This window comes from Gaeumannomyces tritici (genome assembly GCF_000145635.1).
Source record: "Gaeumannomyces tritici R3-111a-1 unplaced genomic scaffold supercont2.5, whole genome shotgun sequence".
In the NCBI taxonomy this organism is placed as follows: domain Eukaryota; kingdom Fungi; phylum Ascomycota; class Sordariomycetes; order Magnaporthales; family Magnaporthaceae; genus Gaeumannomyces; species Gaeumannomyces tritici.
In genome coordinates this window covers 372,016-393,796 of record NW_008804549.1, presented here as the reverse complement: position 1 = coordinate 393,796, position 21,781 = coordinate 372,016, and the positions used below count along the sequence as shown (strand labels likewise).

At 59.8% G+C, this 21,781-nt stretch overlaps 7 protein-coding genes across 7 annotated transcripts; 2 read left to right on the top strand and 5 right to left on the bottom strand.

The window, feature by feature from the left end:
* Positions 1-1,514: 1,514 nt before the first annotated feature.
* GGTG_09116 (AGC/PKC protein kinase) lies at positions 1,515-7,683 on the top strand. Its single transcript, XM_009226960.1, has 6 exons — positions 1,515-3,032; positions 3,119-3,385; positions 3,493-5,668; positions 5,757-5,958; positions 6,028-6,433; positions 6,498-7,683. The coding sequence occupies exons 1-6, from the start codon at positions 2,558-2,560 to the stop codon at positions 6,557-6,559; spliced, it is 3,588 nt and encodes a 1,195-aa protein (XP_009225224.1). The 5' UTR covers positions 1,515-2,557; the 3' UTR covers positions 6,560-7,683.
* On the bottom strand, positions 7,399-8,862 carry GGTG_09115 (hypothetical protein; the record flags this gene model as incomplete). Its single annotated transcript, XM_009226959.1, has 1 exon — positions 7,399-8,862. The coding sequence occupies exon 1, from the start codon at positions 8,776-8,778 to the stop codon at positions 7,399-7,401; it is 1,380 nt and encodes a 459-aa protein (XP_009225223.1). The 5' UTR covers positions 8,779-8,862.
* Positions 8,863-8,983: 121 nt separating this feature from the next.
* Positions 8,984-9,942, bottom strand: GGTG_09114 (hypothetical protein). Its single transcript, XM_009226958.1, has one exon. It carries the CDS (start codon positions 9,867-9,869, stop codon positions 9,114-9,116), a length of 756 nt encoding a protein of 251 aa, XP_009225222.1. The 5' UTR covers positions 9,870-9,942; the 3' UTR covers positions 8,984-9,113.
* A 587-nt stretch (positions 9,943-10,529) lies between these two features.
* Positions 10,530-12,718, bottom strand: GGTG_09113 (hypothetical protein; the record flags this gene model as incomplete). The annotated part of the gene is made up of 5 exons (XM_009226957.1): positions 12,249-12,718; positions 12,126-12,170; positions 11,820-12,025; positions 11,578-11,740; positions 10,530-11,507 (listed from the first exon to the last, which is right to left on the bottom strand). Exons 1-5 carry the CDS (start codon positions 12,483-12,485, stop codon positions 10,530-10,532), a joined length of 1,629 nt encoding a protein of 542 aa, XP_009225221.1. The 5' UTR covers positions 12,486-12,718.
* A 1,140-nt stretch (positions 12,719-13,858) lies between these two features.
* Positions 13,859-16,117, bottom strand: GGTG_09112 (hypothetical protein; the record flags this gene model as incomplete). Its single annotated transcript, XM_009226956.1, has 2 exons — positions 13,859-15,972; positions 16,051-16,117. 2 exons carry the CDS (start codon positions 16,115-16,117, stop codon positions 14,048-14,050), a joined length of 1,992 nt encoding a protein of 663 aa, XP_009225220.1. The 3' UTR covers positions 13,859-14,047.
* Positions 16,118-16,914: 797 nt separating this feature from the next.
* On the top strand, positions 16,915-20,801 carry GGTG_09111 (serine/threonine protein kinase; the record flags this gene model as incomplete). The annotated part of the gene is made up of 2 exons (XM_009226955.1): positions 16,915-18,018; positions 18,077-20,801. The coding sequence occupies 2 exons, from the start codon at positions 16,915-16,917 to the stop codon at positions 20,792-20,794; spliced, it is 3,822 nt and encodes a 1,273-aa protein (XP_009225219.1). The 3' UTR covers positions 20,795-20,801.
* GGTG_09110 (hypothetical protein) lies at positions 20,753-21,399 on the bottom strand (the record flags this gene model as incomplete). The annotated part of the gene is made up of 2 exons (XM_009226954.1): positions 20,753-21,200; positions 21,326-21,399. 2 exons carry the CDS (start codon positions 21,397-21,399, stop codon positions 20,879-20,881), a joined length of 396 nt encoding a protein of 131 aa, XP_009225218.1. The 3' UTR covers positions 20,753-20,878.
* Positions 21,400-21,781: the final 382 nt, after the last annotated feature.

Sequence of the window (21,781 nt, the reverse complement as noted above, 5' to 3'; positions counted from 1 at the left end):
ACCTCGTGAAACAAACACCTTTGGTCATCTCACTAACGCGCTGTCAAACAGGCTCAACACCATCGCCAAGAGTCTGCAGAAGGAGTACACGTCTTGATCTGTTGGTAGGTGGGTAGAGGTAGTGGTGTAAGTGTGACGAGGCGGCGTGTAAGTCAGGAACGTGTTATGATAGGATATCAACATGACGCAGTGGTGTTTTTGGGCAGCCATCCTGATTTTTGATAGCCAAATGAATTTCATGGTCCTTTTTGGAGATTGGGGTGTCATGTTCATGTGTTTGGATGTCACAAGCATAATCATAGGTAAATGGGCATGTTTTTATCATGAACGCACAACCACAAATCGCCCCGCAAACAAATGTCGTGAAATGCTAGAGGCTCAGCCTTCGCCCTGGAAACACACGCAAACATACACACACGACGCTATGCTGTGCTACGCACGTGCGGGCCGCATGCACGGTAATAATTGCCGACCGCCGCCTGCCCGGGCCAGCTCGCGATCCCCTCGATGACCTGCAGGATTGGGTACTTCGCCCCCTCCATGCAAGTCCCAACCAATAGCGGAGGTAGTAGCGCATTTTGACGGTGATGGTGTGAAGCCAAGCGGGTAAGCATCTATGATGCTGTGACGGGAAGGGGATTTCGGCGTCCGAACGGCTTGTTGGGGGGCCACCTGATCAGACACTTGTAGGGCTGAGGTAGCGGGACGCTCGATGCGAGGCGCGAAACGGGCGTTGTCGGTCTAGACTGTGAGACTGCATTAGGAGCGCGCTGGTTGGTCATTATTTTGACGCTTTGCGGCTACGTGGAGCTGAGTCGCCCGAGTGTGGTGGAGGATGGATATGGGGCCGCTGAACGGGCCGAAAGAGAATATTAGAAGGGAAGTTGTCAGGCTGTGGTCAGCGGCCTCAGCCGACACAACGAAGCTCACAGGTAGATGTGAAGGCCCTTTGGCGTTGGAAGGGGGTGTTGATATCTTGTCGTTTATTTGGAATCAGTCAGTGCTCGGTCCAACTCTGTGCCACTCACTGACCCCAGCTCACACATGGCATCAAGACTGCGAGCGTGTGGCTCGGATGGAATAACGTCTGGTGGCGCATGGCTGAGGCCTCCCTGTGCCCTTTGCGTCTAGGACTTGTGGAGGGGCGGTGGGGGAAAGGTCCTACGAGAGATGGCACGGTGCAGGGGAGCTCTGGAGCTCTGGACTGACGGGTTCTAGCATCTAGCACAGGCATCACCTGGCTGCAGCGCCTGACGCCCCCCACGCTAGCGGAGCGTCCGGCTGCTTCCAGTGTGGGAGTGCTCAACTGGAACTGTACCAGAGAAAGGCTGCGGGCAGGTGCATGGATGGTGCTCGACGCGGACAAACCTAGCACCCTAGGACACTTGGGCCGACGGCGGTGGGCATGTGTACGGCGTGCCGAGACTTGGAGCACAAAGAATCGAGAGACGTTCGTAGATACGGCTCCCTCCTTCTTCCTCCCTTGCCACCCACCCGTATCTTATTCTGCCTCCCATCGCTCCAGAGAAGGGATTGGAAACATGACGGATCCGTCTTGAAATGCATTACTTATTGCAGGCAACGTGCCGCTGCCCAACATCCATCGTCTCATTTGCCCACCCTTGGTTTTGATGCACTGGGACCACCAGCACCAGAGACGGACCTGACTGCGACCCCGCCACCAAACCAACCCGACCCCATAATAAGACCGTTCGGCCGGCCGCCGTGGACCGACCAGAAAAAACAGGAACCTGGAATCTCGCCTCCCCTCAATTTCCCACCAGCATTCTTCGGCCGGCCCTGACCTTGCTTCCGCCACCGCCATCTCTCGGGGAGCTCTGCTTTGCTATTAGGCGTCTGCTGTTACTAAGGGTGTGCGTTGCCTCGGGCAATATAGACGGACCAGCAAGCGCACCAGAAGCCACCGCGGCCATTCGAAACACGACAACCCCGCCGTCCTCGTTGCCGCTGACGACATCGCCTGCCGACTATCGGCAATTTGCTCTGTCGCAGCCCGAGGACAGGGGACCAGAGCGTCCCAGCAGCTCCAACCCTCAAACCCGGGAAAGCTTCAAACTTGGGATCGACACGGGGCGCCTTTTTCTTGCTGTCCAATCCCGCCAACCGACCTGGTCGGTGGCTCGGTACAATCCAAACAGAAGCGAGACAAGAAGGCAAAGTCGAATCCAGCATCTGGTAGGTAACTACCTACCTCCTTGGTAGACAGGCGAGCCATTGTAGAAGCCGGCTCAAGCACCCGTCCGTCGTCTGTTAGCCTCCTCAGCCCTAGTCCTGAGTCACCGCCGACCGATTGGGCTGGGCCTTGGACAGCAGCGGCTGGAGACCTGAGCTAGGGTCGAAGCTCGTGCCTCGCTCGCCAACGACCCCGCAGGCGCCCAGGCCGACACGACAAATCCCCATCACCGCCACTACTCCGCCATCCCTCCAGACCGCCGTCGCAACAGCGACGCCGACTCGCACCCGACTCTAAGCCCGAGCTGCCCTGCCCTGTTCGCCCGTGCCGCCTCGGCCGGCGCGGTCTCACCAGCTAGCAAACATGAACGAAGATGACAGGATACAAGACATCTACAAGAAGATCGAGCGCGAGCGGGCCCTGATCAATGCGGCAAATGTTATGCGACAACAGACCAACAACGATGCCGTCCGCTCCAAGATCGACAGCCAGATGCGCGATGGCCGCCGCAACATCGGGTTCTTCGAGGAGAAGCTGCGCGAGCTGCAGATGCGCAAGATGGGCGCCGGAATGGACAACATGAGCCTTGGCGGTTCTACTCTAGGCCACGACGCCTCGTCGTCCTCGCGGCCCCGGAGCGCCGACATGCGCACCGACTCGGACGGCACCCCGATTCCGCCGCCCAAGGACGGCTCCCACGGCGACCAGTCGGGTTACGGCTCGACGCAGTACAGCCAGATCGGTCAGCACGGTGACATGATGCCTCCCAGGGGGCCCTTTGCAGCGCAGCCACCTAGGAGCGGCATGCCTAAGGGGCGCCCCAACTTCACCAAGCTAGGTATGCGCTGTTGCCCTGAGTATCCCTTTCTCTTTGACAACGTGACTGGGCCATTCTGACCGCCTCTCGTTGTCTTGACATGGCAGATCTGATCAAATACGACACACCCCACCTCGGCCCTCGCATTCAGCTCATGCTGTCGCAGATCCAGTTCAAGCTCAATGTTGAGGAGCAGTATCTGAAGGGCATCGAGAAGATGGTGCAGCTGTACCAGATGGAGGGCGATAAGAAGAGCAGAGCGGACGCAGCTGCCCGTCGGGTCGAGAGCAAGCAAAAAATAGTACTTCTGAAGCAGGCACTCAGGCGGTACGAGGAATTGCATATCGATGTCGACTCGGCAGACTCTGCGGATGGTATGTTTTTCTCCCTCCCCCGTGCGCCGCGTTTGCACACGCTGTTCTGCTACAGCTGGTCCATGTGCGCCTCTGGCAACACCTCCTGACCGAGTTTTCACCTGCAGATGACAGTATCAACATGCCCAATTTGAGGAAGCCCCTGACCGGTCAGCTCTCTATCAGAGTGATTGCCATCAAAGATGTTGACCATGCCCCCGTCGGCCGATTTACCCGGGGTCCCGAGTCGCTTGTTGCCGTCAAGGTGGAGGATAACGTCGCGGCGAGGACAAAGATGTCGCGGACGGACCGGTGGGAGGGCGAGTACCACAACATCGAGATCGACAAGGCGAACGAGATTGAGATTACCGTGTACGACAAGCCCGCCGAGCACTTTATCCCCATCGGAATGCTCTGGGTCAGGGTCTCGGACATCGCCGAGGAGCTGCGGAAGAAGAGGATCGAGGCCGAGACTAGCAATCTGGGGTGGGTGTCCGCCGACAGGATGGGCGATCCCCGCGGCCAGGCGCCGCCCAGCTTCCCGATGAACCCGCAGCAGCCCCAGCTCGGCGGCCCGACCTCGCCGGGAATGCAGGGCCAGCAGCAGGGGTACCCTCCGGGATCCCAGCAGGCGCAGATGCCCATGGGGCAGGTTCCCCAAGAGCCCGTCACGGGGTGGTTCAACCTCGAGCCGACGGGCCAGATCCAGCTGAGCCTGAACTTCCTCAAAGAGAACAAGGACCGGCGCCCCGTCGACCTGGGTCTCAACCGCAAGGGCGCCGTGCGCCAGCGAAAAGAGGAGGTGCACGAGATGTACGGCCACAAGTTTGTGGAGCGACAGTTCTACAACATCATGCGCTGCGCTCTCTGCGGCGACTTCCTCAAGGGCGGCGCGGGCATGCAGTGCGAGGACTGCAAGTACACGTGCCACATCAAGTGCTACACGAGCGTCGTGACAAAGTGCATCAGCAAGTCCAACGCCGAGACGGACCCGGAGGAGGAGAAGATCAACCACCGCATCCCCCACAGGTTCCAGGCCTTCTCCAACCTCACGGCCAACTGGTGCTGCCACTGCGGTTACCTGCTCCCCTTTGGCAAGAAGAACTGCCGCAAGTGCAGCGAGTGCGGCCTAGCCGCACACGCGCAGTGCGTGCATCTGGTGCCCGATTTCTGCGGCATGTCGATGGCTGTGGCCAACCAGATCCTCGAAGGCATCAGAACACAGAAGCAGCGGCAGCAGAAGGCAACTTCGATGAGCGACCGGACGCTGCGCCCAGCGACTAAGCCCGTGGGACCGTCTGGTCACGCTCCTTCAGCCTCGTACTCGGGCGCAGGCATGCCGCCTGGCTACGGGCCGGGGTCGGCCTCGCCTGAGGCGACAGAAGCGGCCAAGTATATGTACTCGAGCCAGACGTCTCCCCAGCGCATCACGTCTCCCGACAGGGCGTCCACGTCGTCACAGGCGGCAGCGGCGGCTACTGCTGCTATGTCGGCGATGCCCGGGGCACTCTCGTCGCAAGGTTCGGGGGCTGGCTATGGATCCGGAAGCGGTGGAAGGTATGGCGCCGGAGGCTATGGATCTCCCGAGGGCCGCGAAGATGATCCTTATGGCCTGGCACCGAGCCTGTCGTCTCAGTCGCCGCCCCAACAGCCCGCACAGCCTTATGGCTCACCGCAGCAGCGCAAGTACAACCCTGCCGACTATGCCAACCTGAGCAGCGGCTATCCCAGCCAGCCGCAGCAGGCGATGCAGCAACAGCAAGGCTACCAGCAGCAGCAAGCTCGCCCTGCCCAGCCGCAGTCGCCGCAGTCCATGTACCAGCAACAGCAGCAGCAATATCCGCAGCAGCAGGGGTCGTCAGTCAAGCCCCAGTCGCCGGCGGAGCAGACTGTCATCTCGCCCACGGCAGGTACTGTCATCCCAACTTCGGCTAAGAGACCGTTGCCCTCGGCTACAGACCCGGGCACGGGCCAGCGCATCGGGCTTGACCACTTCAACTTCCTGGCGGTTCTGGGCAAGGGCAACTTCGGCAAGGTCATGCTGGCGGAATCCAAGACGACTAGGAGGCTCTACGCCATCAAGGTGCTCAAGAAGGAGTTCATCATCGAGAACGACGAGGTGGAGAGCATCAGGTCCGAGAAGCGTGTGTTCCTGATCGCGAACCGGGAGCGTCACCCCTTTCTCACCAACCTGCACGCCTGCTTCCAGACCGAGACGCGCGTCTACTTTGTGGAGGAGTACATCAGCGGAGGTGACCTGATGCTGCACATCCAGCGTGGCCAGTTTGGATCCAAACGGGCGCAGTAAGTCTTTGATACCTCTTTTTGATACCTCTTTTTGATACCTCTTGGACGGTGTGCCCTGGCTTACTAACCCCTTTGATTCGCCTAGGTTCTACGCGGCCGAGGTCTGCTTGGCGCTCAAGTACTTCCACGAGAACGGCGTCATCTATCGTGACCTGAAGCTCGACAACATCCTCCTGACACTTGATGGACACATCAAGATTGCAGACTACGGTCTGTGCAAGGAGGACATGTGGTACGGATCAACAACGAGCACATTCTGCGGCACGCCCGAGTTTATGGCACCAGAGGTAAGGCTTTCTTAGTTCAGATGGTAGACCGAAAAGCAGAATGTCTTCTAACATTCGCCACTCGCACAGATCCTCCTGGATAAGAAATATGGACGCGCAGTCGACTGGTGGGCATTCGGCGTCCTCATATACCAGATGCTCCTGCAGCAGTCGCCGTTCCGTGGCGAGGATGAAGACGAGATTTACGACGCCATCCTGACGGACGAGCCGCTGTACCCGATCCAAATGCCACGAGACTCGGTCTCGATCCTGCAGAAGCTGTTGATGCGCGAGCCCGACCAGCGGCTGGGCAGCGGACCGACGGACGCGCAAGAGGTCATGTCACAACCGTTCTTCCGTAACATCGTGTGGGACGACATATACCACAAGCGCGGAGAGCCGCCGTTCATGCCACAGATCAAGAACGCGACCGACACGAGCAACTTTGACGCCGAGTTCACCAGCGTGACTCCGGTGCTGACTCCTGTGAATTCGGGTATGTTGTCGAATTTCCTTCTTCTTTGGGGCTACTCTTTACTAACTTGGGTCTGCAAATCTAGTCCTCTCGCAAGCTATGCAAGAAGAGTTCCGTGGGTTCTCGTACACGGCCGACTTTGACTGAGCTGTACAAGTAAATACGACGCCCTTGATCACTGGATCAACAAAGACTCGTGAGAAGCCCAGGATTGGGGCTTGGCCGATATCCGAGTACTGCCGATCCCGCCACTGTTTCCTCAGGCGGTTGTCTTGAGTAGGGACGGCCCTGATACTGCCCAAAGCACCCATTGTGCTTTGGGCACGGACGGGTGACGACCATTTTGCCCTGGAGCTGGGCGTGTTGCGATAGCCCCTCATGTCAAGCCTGGAGGCCGGTTCCGTCACGGAAGGGACGGCCATGTGGTGGCGGGTAGGCGGGGGCTCTGTAGTAAACGAGACAGCCGGAGACATGAACCCGGGCTGATGCGGGGGTGTTTTTCTTCTTCTTCTTGCCTCGCTGGTCAGAACGACTGTCTCGACTGGAAATACCCCTCGTTGGAGCAAGTTGACGGCGAGAATGGCACATCTGATAGACGGCCTTTTCAATACAATAAACAAGGTCAAAGCTCAATTTCTTCTCTTCAGCCAGCTCGAGACGGACACGGGGGAGACGGAAGGAAAGGCGTGGAGGCGAGCGTCCAGGAGGGACAAATAGGGGGCAGGCGTTTCGAGGATTTTTCCTGTATTGTTTCTGCACATTGTTTTACAGTATCGCCTCCCCTCTCTATCTCTCTCTCTCTGACCGTCATCAGAAGCAGCGATAGGGTGTGTGTGGTTGCCATGACGCGTAGGAATTGCATGGCATGTTTTCTATTTACATGGCTCCAAAAGTGACGTGGGCCCCACCTCCCTGTCGAAGTTGACGGCTTTGAAAGAGGTTCATCTCGATGTGGTTTCTTCACTCTTTCATAATGCGTGTTTTGTTCACCTCCTGAACACGAGGCTGGTGGCGGTGACGACGACGATGGCGCCAGCGAGGGCGCTCTCGAGGGCGATGACGGACACATCGCGCATACGCAGCTGCACGCGTCTCTCGCTGCACAGGTCGCTGCACAGGTCCGTCACGGCGGGCCGCCACAGCTTGGGGTCCGAGGCGAGTTCAGACCAGGATGATCTTTGTGGGGGCGGCGACATGGGCTTGAGGGGTGGTGGCGAGGGGACGGCGACGTCGTCTGCCGGCGGCGGCGGCGGCGGCGGCGGCGTGGCTGCTATGGGAGCAGCAGCAGCAGCAGCAGCAGCAGCGGCACCACCACCACGGGCGGCGTTTCCGGCCTTCTCAAACGACGCCAGCGACGAGCGCACGGCCTCGAGCTCGCGGCGCACCTCGTCCAAAACCCCCTTCTCGCCCTCGGCGATGCTCGTGACCAGGCGGCGGCGGCGCCAGGGCTCGGCGACGAACTGGAAGGCCAGGAACAGCAGCACGTTGACGCCCATGAGGCCCCAGGTGCCCCAGGTGGAGGCGCGGCGGATGCGGTCGGACCAGATCTGCTCCTCGTGGTAGCGGCGCATGATGCCGCTGTTGAGGCGCTGCGACAGCGCGGCCTCGTCGGCCTCGGCCTCGGTCAGCGCCTCGGCGGCGCGCGCGGCCTCGGCCTCGAGCGCGTGGTCGTGCCGGTACAGGTGCGTGAAGCGCTCGAGGTCGGGCGGCGCCCAACTGTCCTTGCGCGCGAGCAGGGTCGTGACCTCGCGCTGCGTCGAGGCGCGGGCGGAATGGGCCGTCTTGTAGCGCGCCCGGGCATCGCGGAGGGTGGTCTGGGCTTCCGACAGCTGGGCCTCGAGCTGGGCGTTGCGGCGCTTGATGCCCTCGATGGAGTCGTAGCCCGTCAGCTCGTTGAGCGTCTGCGTCCCCGCCAGGAACCGGGTCTGGAGGTTGTCCATGAAGTGCGAGAAGGGGGACGGCCGCCCGTCGGTGGGCTTGAAGTCGCCGTCTTCGGGGGGTGTTTTTCTTGTTGAGGTTTTGGGCTGTGGTTCTGGCCCGGGCTCGGGAATGGCTGCCTCCTCCGGGCGCTCGGTGGGGGAGGAGTTGGGGGTGTTGGGCGAGGTGCTAGGGGGTGGTGGTGTTTTGGCGGCGGCTGCTTCGGCCTGCTGGATTATGCGTTCAATGTCCGGGTCGTTGGGCCGGGACGGGGGTAGTGATGAGAAGGATCGCGAGGCCGCGGCGTGGCGGTGATGCCGGCCGATGCATCGTGCTGCGGCCGCGGCCAGGGGCGCCGACGACGACGATGCCCGGCGGCTCGCCCTAAGGGAGCCCAACAGGATGCGGCTCGGCCCGAGCAGCGGACGGAAAGGCGTAGGGGTCGCCATTAATCCAGCCCGGCGAGGGACCGAAGCCGACTTTTTCGACTAGGCCGGTGGGGGACGACGACGACGACGACGACGACGACGATGCGTTGCTCGAAGAGGAGGAAGCAGCAGCAGGCCGACCAGCTCTCCGGGCATCAATGGGACGACACGGGCGGACGACATGGGGGAGTGAATCAGCCGAGGAGGAGCCATGACGGAAATTCTGCAGGGGGTTGAGGTGTTTCTGCCGGGGGTGTTGGCGGCGGGGCCTCACCGCCTGCTGTACTAAGTAAGGCGGGAGAGGTAATTGGTAGGTGGATGCACTGATGTACACATCAGACTAACACAAAATACATCTACAGCACACGATATCCGTCATAAATCACCTCGGACCCCCTCCTGATGCCGCTGCCCAACCACATGCCTTCGTTGACCCAGTAATACCGCGGATCCCCCGTCTCGAGCCGGATGAACAGCCGGAACCTGTAGTCGCTCGCCGGCACCTTGTCGCCCTCGACCGGGTCCAACAGCCGCTCCAGCACGTCGGGCGGCCCCGTGCGCCAGCCCGTGGTCTGCACCATGATGTGCGCCGGCGTCTCGTCTTCCGTGATGAGCAGGTAGCGCGTGTCGACGTACGTGGCCTTGGTCTCGATCAGCAGCTGCGCGTCCTGCCCGCCCGCCTCGACGGCGCCGCCGCCCCAGGACGCGCTCCACTCGCCGCCCTTGAAGCTGACCCAGTTGCGCAGCCCCCAGGGCCCCTCGCCCAGCCCGATCTTGGGGTTCAGGTCCACCTTGAGCCGGAAGTCGACCGTCAGCCCGGGCACCGGCAGCGCCGTCGTGGCCGACAGGGAGCCTGGCGGGAACCGCGAGAGCACCTGCGCCCAGGTCTTTGTGGTGCTGTTGCTCTCGGTGTTGTTGGTCTCGGTGCAGATGATTGGGGTTGGGACCGTCGGCCCTTGATCGCTCTGCTGCGGCTGCGACCGCGGCTCTCGCGCTGCGAGTTGTGGGTTTTGTGATGACGACATGTCGGCGGCGTGTGGGAGTCGTGATGCCGTGGTGACGGTGGCCAGCAGGCTGACTCCTGAGAGGAGAAGTTGTGGGCTCAGCAGCATGGTTTCTATATGTGTAGGTTCTGGCTGACGCAATGCGCAGGGCTGCAAGGAGCGGTATTGAGACGGACGAAACTAAAGCCTGCCTAGATGGGTATCTATATACGCTGTTGAAATGACGGCGTGCCCTGCCCTTATAAATAAACCGTGTTGTAGAGGTCTCCACCCCCTTTAATCCGGCCTTCCCCGGGCGGCCAAGAGTCGGCCTGGCTCAACAAAGGCCTCCATTTGGAGCACGACTCTGGCCGAGCCGATCGTGAACCCCATACCCTCACGTACCCCGCATCAGACGGATCGGTCACTGCCAATTGATGGTTCGTACCCCATTCTGACCAGGGCAGATATTGTCCATATGAGCGGGCCATAGATCTTGGCTGGCGACGGCATCGACCCCGCACCGGCACCTGGAGTCGGCCGTGACCTCTATTGCTGGACCGGGTATTGGATCGGGATCTAGCGTTGCATCAAGCCACCCACAAGCCCGGTTATTGACCACCACGACCAGCCGAGGCTTCTGTTCTCTGCGCACCGCTCGACTTGTGGCAGAAAGTGTGTTTCAGGGGCAGGACTGTTCCATCAGCGGCTTGGATACTCTGTTGTCCCAAGCCATGATTTCAAACCAAAAAATACAAGGCGCACCATCCATGCGACCATTCCTCCCTGCTAGACGATATACAAAAAGTCGGGCCGCATGTCCCCCAGCGCCTCGACCTCGCGCCGCGTCTTGCCCTCGGTCCAGCTGTCTCGACCGCCACGCAGCCGCCGGGCGTTCTCGGCCCGCAGCAGCAGCGTCATGAGCACGCTGCCGCCGAGCAGGAAGACGGCCATGAAGCCCAGCACCACGGCGTGGCCCTCGACGAACCTGGGCGGCGAAAAGTACACGTGCGAGCTCGTCACGCCGTTGAGGTTTCCCCAGCCGATGACCATGCCCAGCACGACGCCGCGCTTGTAGACGCCCTCGACGTTGTTGGCCGTCCACGAGATGGTGTTGGCGACGCAGGGGTAGATGCCGGCGGCGCCCAGGAACGTCCCCGCGTACCGCCAGGCGGGCGACTCGGCCGCTAGCAGGACCGCGAAGCCCGCGATGCCGACGGCGGCGGCGGCCACGTTGACCAGGCCGCGCTGGCCGGTGCGGTCGGCGACGCGGCCCGCCAGCACCGTCAGCAGCGCCGCGGCGACGTAGGGCGGCACCGTCATGAGCTGCGCTCGCACCGCGCCGCCGCCCTGGTCCTCCTCCCCCCACCCGAGCCCCGCGACGATGGAGGGCAGGAAGAGCGAGAAGGCGTACAGGGGCATGTCGCAGCCCGCGTAGACGCACATGGCCAGCCACGTCTTCCAGTCGGAGAGTGCTGCCATCACGGGCGCCCAGCTAAAGTCCTCGCGCGACGCCGAGGACTGCTGGTCCAGCTTGAGACGTCGCGTCACGCGCGCGCGGTCCGCGGCCGAGAGGAACCGCGCCTCGTCCGGGAAGTCGTGCACCATGCGGAAGGACGCGAAGCCCACTAGAACCGTTAGTAGGCCCTCGAGGATGAAGATCCACGCCCAGCCCGGTCGTCCGCCCATGCCTGCCATCTTCTCGATCAGAGCCGCGAGGAGGCCACCAAAGGAGCCTGCGATGGCCGCTGCGGAGAAGAAGATTGCCTGTTTTTGTGACTGTTTTAGAACCGGTCGTCTTTTTCTTTTGCTGATATTTGGAGTCATATCACCTTACCGCTCGGATGCCAAACTCAGATCGCTTGTACCAGCAGGACAGATAGTAGTTGACGCCTGGGAAGAGCCCGGCTTCTGTGAGCCCGAGGAACCACCGCGACGCCATGAGTCCGCTCCAGTTGTGGACGAAACCCATACAGAGCATGCAGATTCCCCAGAGGATCCTGTCGAGATGGCCAGCAGGCATGATTAGGAAACTGTCGTGCAAACGGTCAAAATAAAGAAAGGGTCCCTATCACCCACATGATAATGGGGATGAACAGTGACGGGCGGAATCTCTTGAGCAAAACGTTGGTGACGGGCTCGGCCAGGGCGTACGACACAAAGAAGATGCTCAGCGTCATGTTGTAGTGCGTAGTGTCCAGGCCGAGGTCTGGGCCGAGGCCTGCGATCTTTGCGTTCCCGATGTTCGTCCGGTCGAGGAAGGCAAGGAGGTATAGCAGACACAGCTGGAGGGAGCCGCACGGGGAACGGGTTAGCAATCGAGGGTTGGGAGAGAAGTGGCACGCACGCGTTTGACTCGTCTAGTTCGTTGTCTCCCAGGCTTACCCATGGCATCAACCTCCAGTCTAGTCTTGTGACCAGATCTCTGTCCTGCAAACGGGACACGACGGCTGTTAGTCTGGAAACTTGGAACACTAGGGAGATTTAGGATTGTGTATAGTCACGTACGACCTGTTTTCGCTGCTCCTCCGTGAGGCTCGCGTCGGGGTCGGGAGGCAGGTCTGTCAGGGATGATGCCCTCTCGCGTTTGGGGCTTTGGGCCCGAGGCGGGATGTCTTTGCTCTCGGCATCGCTGGTGTTGTTTCCAGAGCCCCGAGATAAACTCTTCCTGTTCTCCAGCTCGCATTGGCCAGCAGGGCGACTGCTCCTAGAGAGGCTGCGCCAGGGGGTCTCAGTGGACGACATGATGGGCTGGTCGTGGTGTCAAAGTGGAATATGGAGCTACTTCGAGTGAGCAGGAGCTAAGTTTGGCTCGGTAGGCCCACCTAGCTCTTGAGCGCGAGTTCGGAGAGGACGGATTTCAATGTTGGGTCAGGGGTAATGTTGTCTCCACCACACATAACGCAGATGAGCTTTTTGGGCGCAGTGGCTCGAGTTAAAATGCTCCTTTCTAGAAGGGCTCTAGTCTGAGCGCCGTCTAGACTCTGCAGGTGTTCCAAATCTTAAAAGCGGTGACGTGACGGCATGGCGGAACTGTAACCCTTGTCCTCATCCAGCGAACCACAGAGGCAGTTACTGGTGATACTTTTGGCTCGAGCTGCACTTAACGCAAAGGGGAACGTGCATTCACCGCTCCTACTCTGGCTTCCCTCGAGCATCTTAGTTGATAGGCCATTTATCGAGACAGGCGCATTCCTGCCGCACACAGCCGGCTTGGCCGTCCGACGTAGGACCAGGGAGCAATTGTGGTTGATCCTGCCCGTTATTGGAGCTTGCGCCCGGGTACCGAACAGCGATGGAAGGCCCCTCGCGTCTGGTGTCTCTCGGTGTCGTGTCACATGGGACGAAAGGCCGTCTGCCACTACTGGGCGTCCACGGTGACGCCCCTAGACTTCTCGAATCGCTCCTGCTGCCACGAGGCACCGGGGCGCCTGCATGGAGCCGGCACACGTGCTTACACAAGCGCGTCGCACGCCGCGTTCTAGAAGCCTTCCCTGCCTTCTCTCGGGAGATTTGTTGGGGGACGCGAGCGGCAGTATGACGACCACAACCTGGGCAGCCATTGGATGGGCAACACGCCGACGTTGAACCCTCGCTAGCGGTTCCGGCGTCCGCTGGTGGTTCGGCTGCCCATTTGTCCCTTCCCGACTGCGGCTGCACGCCGCCTAGCTTGGTGTCTCGGGCTCCATGCGGGGGCCCGCCTGGGTGTCTCCATGGACTGCGTTTTCTTTCTTCACTGTGGCCACTCTAGTGCCTCTCCTTGGAGAGGGCTGCGCAATATGAGCGCACCAGACGGCGTGGGTTCTTTTCTACACAGACATCATCGGTGCCCTGTTCCACCAGGAACCCGCCGCCGGCTCCTCGGAAAGCAGAGACATGAAAGCAGGGTTGTCTCAGATCATCGACTATGTCTTGGATCTACCCGCCCGTTAACTTGGGGTAGGGATACGATGCGTATTTCACGCCGGATCGCGGGCTTCAAGTCTCATTGTCCCTGACAAAGCGAGCACGCCTCTGGGTACGGCCGGTTTCACTCCTGTAAAGTACAGCTGACATGCAACATTCCGCCCGATGCCTGATGTGGACATTTGCGGGCAGCTGCCGAAGCCTCCGAGCAGAGCGGTGAAGCGTAACAGGCGGGATGCGAAAGGCCATGCCCAGGGCGTAGCCTCGTTGGCTCGTCCGAGAATGTCGACAAGGACAGCATGCGTCGTGAAGCATGAGGGCTGACGGGTACGTGCCACCTGTAGCCACGTGGCTTGAGGATAGCCGCATGGTAGATGCTTAGGTGTGATTACTGGGGGCAATCAGATGCGCAGGCTCTGCAGCCGCTTGACGACGACCTCGAAGAACCGCTCCTGCAGCTGCACCCCTTCCTCGTCCTCGAGACCCGCGATACCAAAGGCTATAGGGCCGGTGAGACACGCCACAATCACATCAGAGACCGTGTCCCCCAGGTTGCTTCTGAGCCAGCTCGTGACGCCAAGCCCCCCACTCAGCAGCGTCTCCTTGGCCTCAGCGGCCTCCCTGGCGCTGACATCCTCAACGCGCGCACGCCCGAGGATTTTGAAGATAGGCTTCCAGAGTGCGATTTCCAAGAGCACGATGCCGAGCGAGTAGATGTCGTGGATTTTCTTGTAACCGCGACTGGTGGCCGAGCACCGGGCTCTACCTTGCACAGCCGGGTGGCGGTAGAGATCCTCGGCCGCGTCGGCCGACGCTGTCTCGGACATATGACTGTATCGCTCCGCCGCGGGACGGGAGTAGTCGAAGCCTGTGAGGTAGGGACGGCAGATATCCAGACTGATGGCAGCATCATGTGGAGGTGCGCAGTCTGGTGGGAAGAACATAATGTGTTCTGACCGAAGGCCCTTGTGCAGCCAGTTCACGGCGTGCAGCCGCTCTAGCGACTCGGCCAGTGAGCGCATCAGCGCGACGCGCGCCGACAGCGAGGGCGTCTTCCTTGCCTGCCGCGGCTCGACTATATGTTCCAGCAGCGACACCGGGCGGGCTGTGGGGTCGACGCCCTCCGGGTTCTCGTACACGCAGCCGTAGTCTAGCCTGACCGCCTGACCGTCGCTCTGCTGGGCTGTCGTGTGTACGTAGTAGCCTAGGCAGCGCAGCGCTCGGAACTGGCGCGTGTGCTTGTCTTCGCGTAGCAGGCCGACCAGAGCCTCGAGCCTTTCTGTGGTGGTTCTGCCGATGCGGCCCCCGTCTGTCACGCGGGGCAGCTGCTTCCACTCTACCCACACGGCGCGCCAGGACTGTGACGACGGCTTGTACCATGCCGTTGTCCGCTTGGTATGGCTTGTGATATCTGGGCTTTGTGAACTCTTGTGCGTTTCCACTAACTGGATATCTCTCTCAGCAAGCCTGGAAGACTGGCCGTCCGTCCACACCGAAGTCTCTAGTTGGAGGGTGGAGAGCAAGTCGCGCACAAAAGGACATGGCTTTCTTTCTGTTGCTGTGACGAGGACCTTGGTCTGCGCAAGCTGCGCCAGGCTCCCCTCTAATCCCCGGCGCATCGTATAATCATTGCGGTCTGATAAAAGCCAGGGCGAAACGGAGGCGGAAAGATGTTCGCTTTCTCGTTTGTTTGTTGCCTGGAGCATTCCTGCCTTGAAAAGGTCAGAAAGCTGGTCTATCTTGTTGTTCAGCTGCAGGATCTGGTAGTTCGTCCGGGTTTGCTGGCTACTGAGCAGCTCCATCTGCTGGGTGCTGAGCAGCTGGTCCAGATAGTCGTTCAGCCCCGTTAGTCTTCCCAGAAGCTCCTCAATCTTGGCCTTGTCGGATACTACCCAGCGGATACTTGTTGGGAAGCGACTTGTTTTCTTGATGAACTTCAGCGACTTCATGAGGAGTGGGTTGGTGGCCGGGAAGCGCCGCTGCACGTCATCGTCCCCGATGAGAGTCTCGAGCTCTCCATCGCGCTGCCTGTAATTGACCCCTGCGTCTCGACCGAGATCAACCTCGTCACTGAGCAGAAGCGGCCTTGTGAGAGGTCTTAGCCGTTCGTCCAGGCGCCCAAATCGGAGGAGCAGGCGGTGTTGCTGGTCGAGGACATCGAGAAGCAGCGTCTTGCTGGATCTGCTGATGGTGAGAGTGTCGTCGTTCTCGCTCAGCTGAGCGATCTGTGCCCAGTTGAGGAGACGGTACTGCTCGCTCTTGATGCGAATGCGGAAGAATTTGTGGTCGTCGTCGAGGCCTTTGGCAGCCGAAAGTAATTGATAGCCTTTACGCGCGCTTCGGTCAGCTTCTTTGTCGGGCGTGATGCAAATCGTAGATTATGGATATTGTGAATGCCCCTCACCTTTGATGCAGCCCGAAAATACCTGGAAAATCAGAGAAACGGCGCCTAGCGCAGTCCCAGGATCCATTCTGCCGCAGTTGTTGAGAGGGGAGTCTAAGGGAGTGTGCTCTATGTTGGTCGTGCTTTTTTGCGTAGCTTTGAATGGCTTCGGACGGCTACAAAAAAATTCCCATCTTTCGAATGCTGTCGATGGCAGAGCCTGACCTCAAAGGCCAAGGGCTGACGGATGCCGTCACAGTGCAGCAGGGCGAAGCTGGCTGCGTGTTGTAGAGGGGCTGTGATGGCACACCAGATCCTTCTTGAGCAAAAATTACCAGTGATCACCCTCTCTCACCATGGCTGGGCGTCGAATGGTGTTCGTGTGGCGACAAATATCCCCGCGGCTGCAGTACCCTTTCGCAAAAGAGTGTCGGTGTGCAGACCGCGTTCTAGGACACCGGCGTGGCTATGCTTCAGCTTTGTAATTCGAAAAGGATTACAGTAGTCCTTTTGTATCCTAATGTGTTGTCTTGACGGCCTCGGGGAATGATGGCATAGATCTGCCTCGCATGGAATTCGTTGAACTGGGATGGGCAGTGCACAGTCCTGTGATGGGTCATGTCGATCTGGAGGTCAAGCAATGCCTCATCCCGTCTGATAATGCTCCAGCCCAGAGTTGGAGTGCCTGCCTTACATATTCGGTCTCTCCCGAGCACCTGCCGTTGAAGCTCATCCGTTGAAGCTCATCCGTTGAAGCTCATCCGTAGCCCAGTCTCGTGGAAAGTGCGGCCTAAATATCCGTGCCTTCCTCAATGAAATTTGCACTCATGTCTTAGTGGAGACCGAGGTACCTACTCGTAGATTCTTACATTTCCATCTCTCAACATGACCCTCATCTACCACACCCCCTACTGCGAGACTCTTCGAGGAGACGAGGAATCGCCTGCCGCCGAGATCAAACACGTCTACATGCCGGCGCCACCTCAAGCCTCCTATACGAGCCTCCTGACGCCTGTGACAGAAAGCATCGTCAGCGCAGCCAAGCATCTTCCTAGAGAACTATTCTCGCGCGGCCTACGGAAATGGCTCCCTGAGCCCAAAGACCCCCTAGCAGACCGCTGGATCCTCAAGGATGCCGTCTTCGCCGAGATCAAGCAGCTGCTCATCGACTACGGCAGAGCAAGCTGGAGCTACTGCCCGCGCACCTTTTCGGTCCTGTGGATAATGGGCGTCTCGGACGAAACGATCGACAGGTTCATGGCTGATGACAGAACGGACCACTATCTTCCCTACAACGAAGGCAATCTCCCCGACGTCATTAGGGGTGCCAAGCTGCGAGGCCGTTTCCTTGCGCTGCAAAAGTCGGTGCGCTGCAAGAGAGAAGGAGATGTCGCTGCGCTCGAGGCGGGCGGGAAGCATGTGACGCTGTCCGGCGACGTTCAGACCTACTTCTACCCTATGATGAACCTAGGCCGCGGTCGGTTTGCACAGGTCGACAAGGTGTACAGTTGCCAGACGACCAAGACTTACGCGAGGAAGATGATACATAGAGGCCAGTCAGTGCTAGAGGACATGACGCAGCTTGCGGCTTTCCAAAAGGAGCTAAAGACACTCAAGACGCTCTCTCACCGGCACGTGGTGCAGCTTGTCGGCTCATATACGCACCCGACGCACCTGGGGCTGATTATGAGTCCCGTTGCCGACTACGACCTGCTTGGCTATCTCCTGACCGATCAGGTCAGCTCGGACGATCGGAAGCGGACTCTGCGTGGCTTCTTCGGATGCCTTGTTACGGCCTTGGCCTACATCCACAGCAAGAAGGTGCGGCACAAGGATATCAAGCCTAGCAACATCCTGGTCAAAGACGGGCAGATACTCCTGGCAGACTTTGGCACATCCAGGATATGTCTTGACGGCCACTTGACCACAAACGGGAACTGCAGAGAGGGGACGCCACGGTACTGGGCCCCAGAAGTAATGGATGGCGCTGTAAGTTGCTGAACCTTTTTCTCTGGAACTGTCTGTCTGACAATGAGTCTGGGGCTAGGACCGCAACACGGCCAGCGACATCTGGTCCCTCGGGTGCGTCTTTCTCGAGATGGCAACCATCCTGCTTGGCCACACACACGATGACATGTTGCGCTTCTTTGAGCGCCGCGGCACCGAGGATCCACACCGAATCTGCCTGAACCCGCTAGCGACAGAGCTCTGGATCGAAAAACTCCGGGCGGTTGCTGGGTTCGACCACGCAGTGCTCGGGTGGATATCTATGATGCTACGCCCCAAGTCAGACGAGAGGCCAACTGCTGCGCAACTGCGCGGGATGGTCCTCGACGCCAGGTCCCAATTCGACTACATATGCCCTGAGTGTGCTTCAGTTGATGGTATCTTTTCCTCCGAATCACCGACTTCTGCGCAGCTTGTGCACGGAGGAGCTCTGCAGTCTTCGGGTCTCATCACTCAAGGCGATTGTCAGGTCCTTAAGTTCCTCCCCGAACAGGAGACAACCCACCCGGCCGGGGGGAACGCGAGTGGCGAGGAGAATGAAACAGCCGCTCAGTTGACTAGCCAACCAAGTAGTCCCAAGCAAGCCGCTGCTGCTCAAGAAATCGGCAAAGCCGAAAAGACAAAGCCCAATGGCGATCCGCCTCCACCACAAGTCCATGAGCAAGAAGGCGCGCAACCACGCCCGAAATCCTCACAAGACAGCAATGCCACCGGTGTTCTGAGCCTCGCTGGCGCTGTCGCAACTGTATCCACTCCCGGGCCGACCGAGTCCCCTGCCTCAGCCCCGGCGGGCAAGATCCCCAAAAAGACGAGATTCTCTTCAACCAGTGGCGACGAGGGTGACTCGGGCCGCTTTAGAGGACTTCCCTTGCCGCTACGCCCTGAGACCACCCAGCCGGGCCAGACATCACACGAGGTTGAGGCTTCAGACGAAGAGTTTGTCTGCCCAGATCGCCTTTCCCCGCCACCGTTCCGCCATTCTGACTGTCTCCCGTTGCCCCGCGCCTCCTTGGTTCCCTCGTACATCCTAGCTGGAACAAACCACTTCTCCCCGCAGGAGATCCAGAAATCCTCCGCCTCCTCTCGGGCCAAATACGTTTTTGTCTATGGCCGCCTGATGTTCCCATCGGTCCTGAACGCCATCGCCTCCCAGTCAACAGCCTCTCCGTTTTACAGTCCGATCCTGCAGCGCCGCCTCCGGCCCGCTACGGAGGACTGGGGCAAGGCCGACTGGTCCATCCAGCGGGCCAGCGAGCTCATGACACCCGCAAAGCTGAAGGGTTATGACCGATGGAGGCCGCAGGGGCTCGACTGCGCGGTCATACAACGGTCGGCGGAGTATACCGAAAGTATTTTGAGGAGGAGAGGGAGGAAAAGATATAGGAAGATCCAACCTTCTGGCGAGGTAGTGGGATTTTTAATTGTTGGCCTTCGACCTGAGGCATTGAGGTACCTGGATCTGCTATTCTCTTATAGCGACAGCAACCTGTCCAGTCTCAACCCCGCCCACCTAGCCGACCGCTCCGGAGGCGGAAGCGTCGTGTCCAGACTCAGTTCCGAGCCCGAAGGAGCGCCGCTTCTACAGGGAGAGAATGTCAGCGTGGAGGTAGAACTCAACAACGGGCGCGTGGCGACGGTGGACGCGTGCACCTACGTCTGGTCACAGGGTGCAATGGATCTGTTGAGCCCTTGGAGCGAGGAGAACTTTGTGCGCGGGTCCGAGTTCCAGGCCATGCTGGGGAGCAAGCCCGAGCGGCAAATGCAAGAGATGGGTTTGGCTCGGACGATGCAGGTATCCTTCTCGCTGGTGGGTGACTTCTTGGCCCATGCCGTACTCGAAGGGGATCTCGAAGACCTGGAGGCGGCATTGGATCACCGCAAGGGATCCTGCGATCCGAACGCGCCCTGCCGCGTCCACGGCACTGCCCTACAGGTGGCCGTGGTGGCGGGGCGCGGTGACATGGTCGAGCTGCAGTTGAAACATGGCGCCAACGTCAATCCCGCCTCAGGCGGACGGTATGGGACACCCCTTATTGCTGCGGCGTGCGCGTCCCGCAAGGGCATAACACGCATGCTCCTGGAGCACGGCGCCGACGTGTACAGAACACACGGGGAGCACGTCGGCGCCCTGTACCAGGCCGTCGGGCACTCGGACTACACCGTCACCGAGATGCTGCTCGAGCACGGCGCCTGGCTGGCCGAGGACTGGGGCGAGATCCTGGACCTGGCGGCCGAGGTCGGCGACGACGAGATCGGCGGCCTCCTGGCGAGTTACGACGTCCTCGACATGCACAGGCGCTACCTACTCGCGCGGCCGGACAGGGTCGCCAAGATCGCGAGGCAGGTGCCGTACGGGCGGATCCTCGAGGCGGTGGCGCACAAGTGCGCGGCCGCGCAGACCGTGGGAGGCCGGTGGAGGGGGCGCAAGGGCGTCGCCGTCGTGGCCGCGGCGCTCAACGCCGGCGCGCCCGTCACGATTCTTTCGGCGCTGAGGAGGGCAGTCAGGCCCGTGCAGGAGCTGTTTGAGCTGCTCCGGCGGCACGACGAGATGGAGGAGCGGGAGCACGAGCGGGCGATCGAAAAGGGAGGGGATAAGGAGGGCGGCGGGTCGCCGGCTTGGGAGATGAGCGACTATGAGGAAGACGAAGATGATGTTGAAGGCGAGGAGCCTACAGGGAGGAGCAAGCGGCACAAGATTGACTTTGAGTGGAAAGGCTCTGGGGGTGCTGATCTGGACAACAGTACTAGAAGAAGCTAAATCGCGGCTACTGATAATGGATCTGAATAGGGAGAATATACCTATACAAGAATAAGAACGGAAGGAGCGACAGCGCAGCCCAAGTTATGGTGCCGGTGAGAAGCCAGCAGACGCCATACCTTGGGCTTTGAGACCTGGCCGGAGCGAAAGCAGGGAGCAAGAGGTGTTGATCTGGATATTACTCGCAGAAACTGGATTCCTCTCCATCAGCCCTGAAGTTTGAGGATGATACGCAGGTCCGAATCTCATCTTGGTGCCGTACAGGTCGAGCAGGGTTTTCGAGCCCTCGTTGGCAAAGTGACTCCCGTTGTCCGACGAGATGATTTCCGGCCACGCAAAGATTCCGGACCACCCAAAGGACCAGATGTCGGCGAGGTCAACCCCACGGGCCAATGGCAGTGCCTTACTGCGAGATGGTCAAGTGGGTAGAATCCTAATAATAGATTCTTTAGAAAATCGTCTTTCTGTCCAGCGATCGTTACGTTACGTCTTCGCGGCTGCAGATCACGCCAATCCATCGTTTTGGATCACCGCGCGTGCTTGCTGCTCTGGGCGATCTCCTTTATGCCTCTGGTGGGCATCGCAATATCCTGGAAGCCGGGCATGGGTAGGGGGTTTCCAGACCCGCGGCCTCGTCCGTTTGGTGCCAAGGCCCTGGGGAACAAGGGGGTGGCTCCCAGATGGGCGCATTGACGGTTGGAAATTGATTGCCACGCTGGACAGGGCACTACCGATTTGGGATGGCAGCTGCTCTCGAGGCTAAAGCTGCCTTCCTGTTTTTATTCTTATTTTTCAATCCTGTTTTTTATGTATTCCCCCTGATATTCCTGCCTACCGTGGTACTAGAAACTGCTATCTGTTCTGTGGTAGCGTTCCGGCACAAAGTTTACGGGAAACCCCAGCGCGAAACGCGGCTTTCACTGCCGGGTTGGGCCTCCCTGGGCGTCTTCGGGGGCCCCTAGGCCCCGCTTGTTTCACAAAACACGA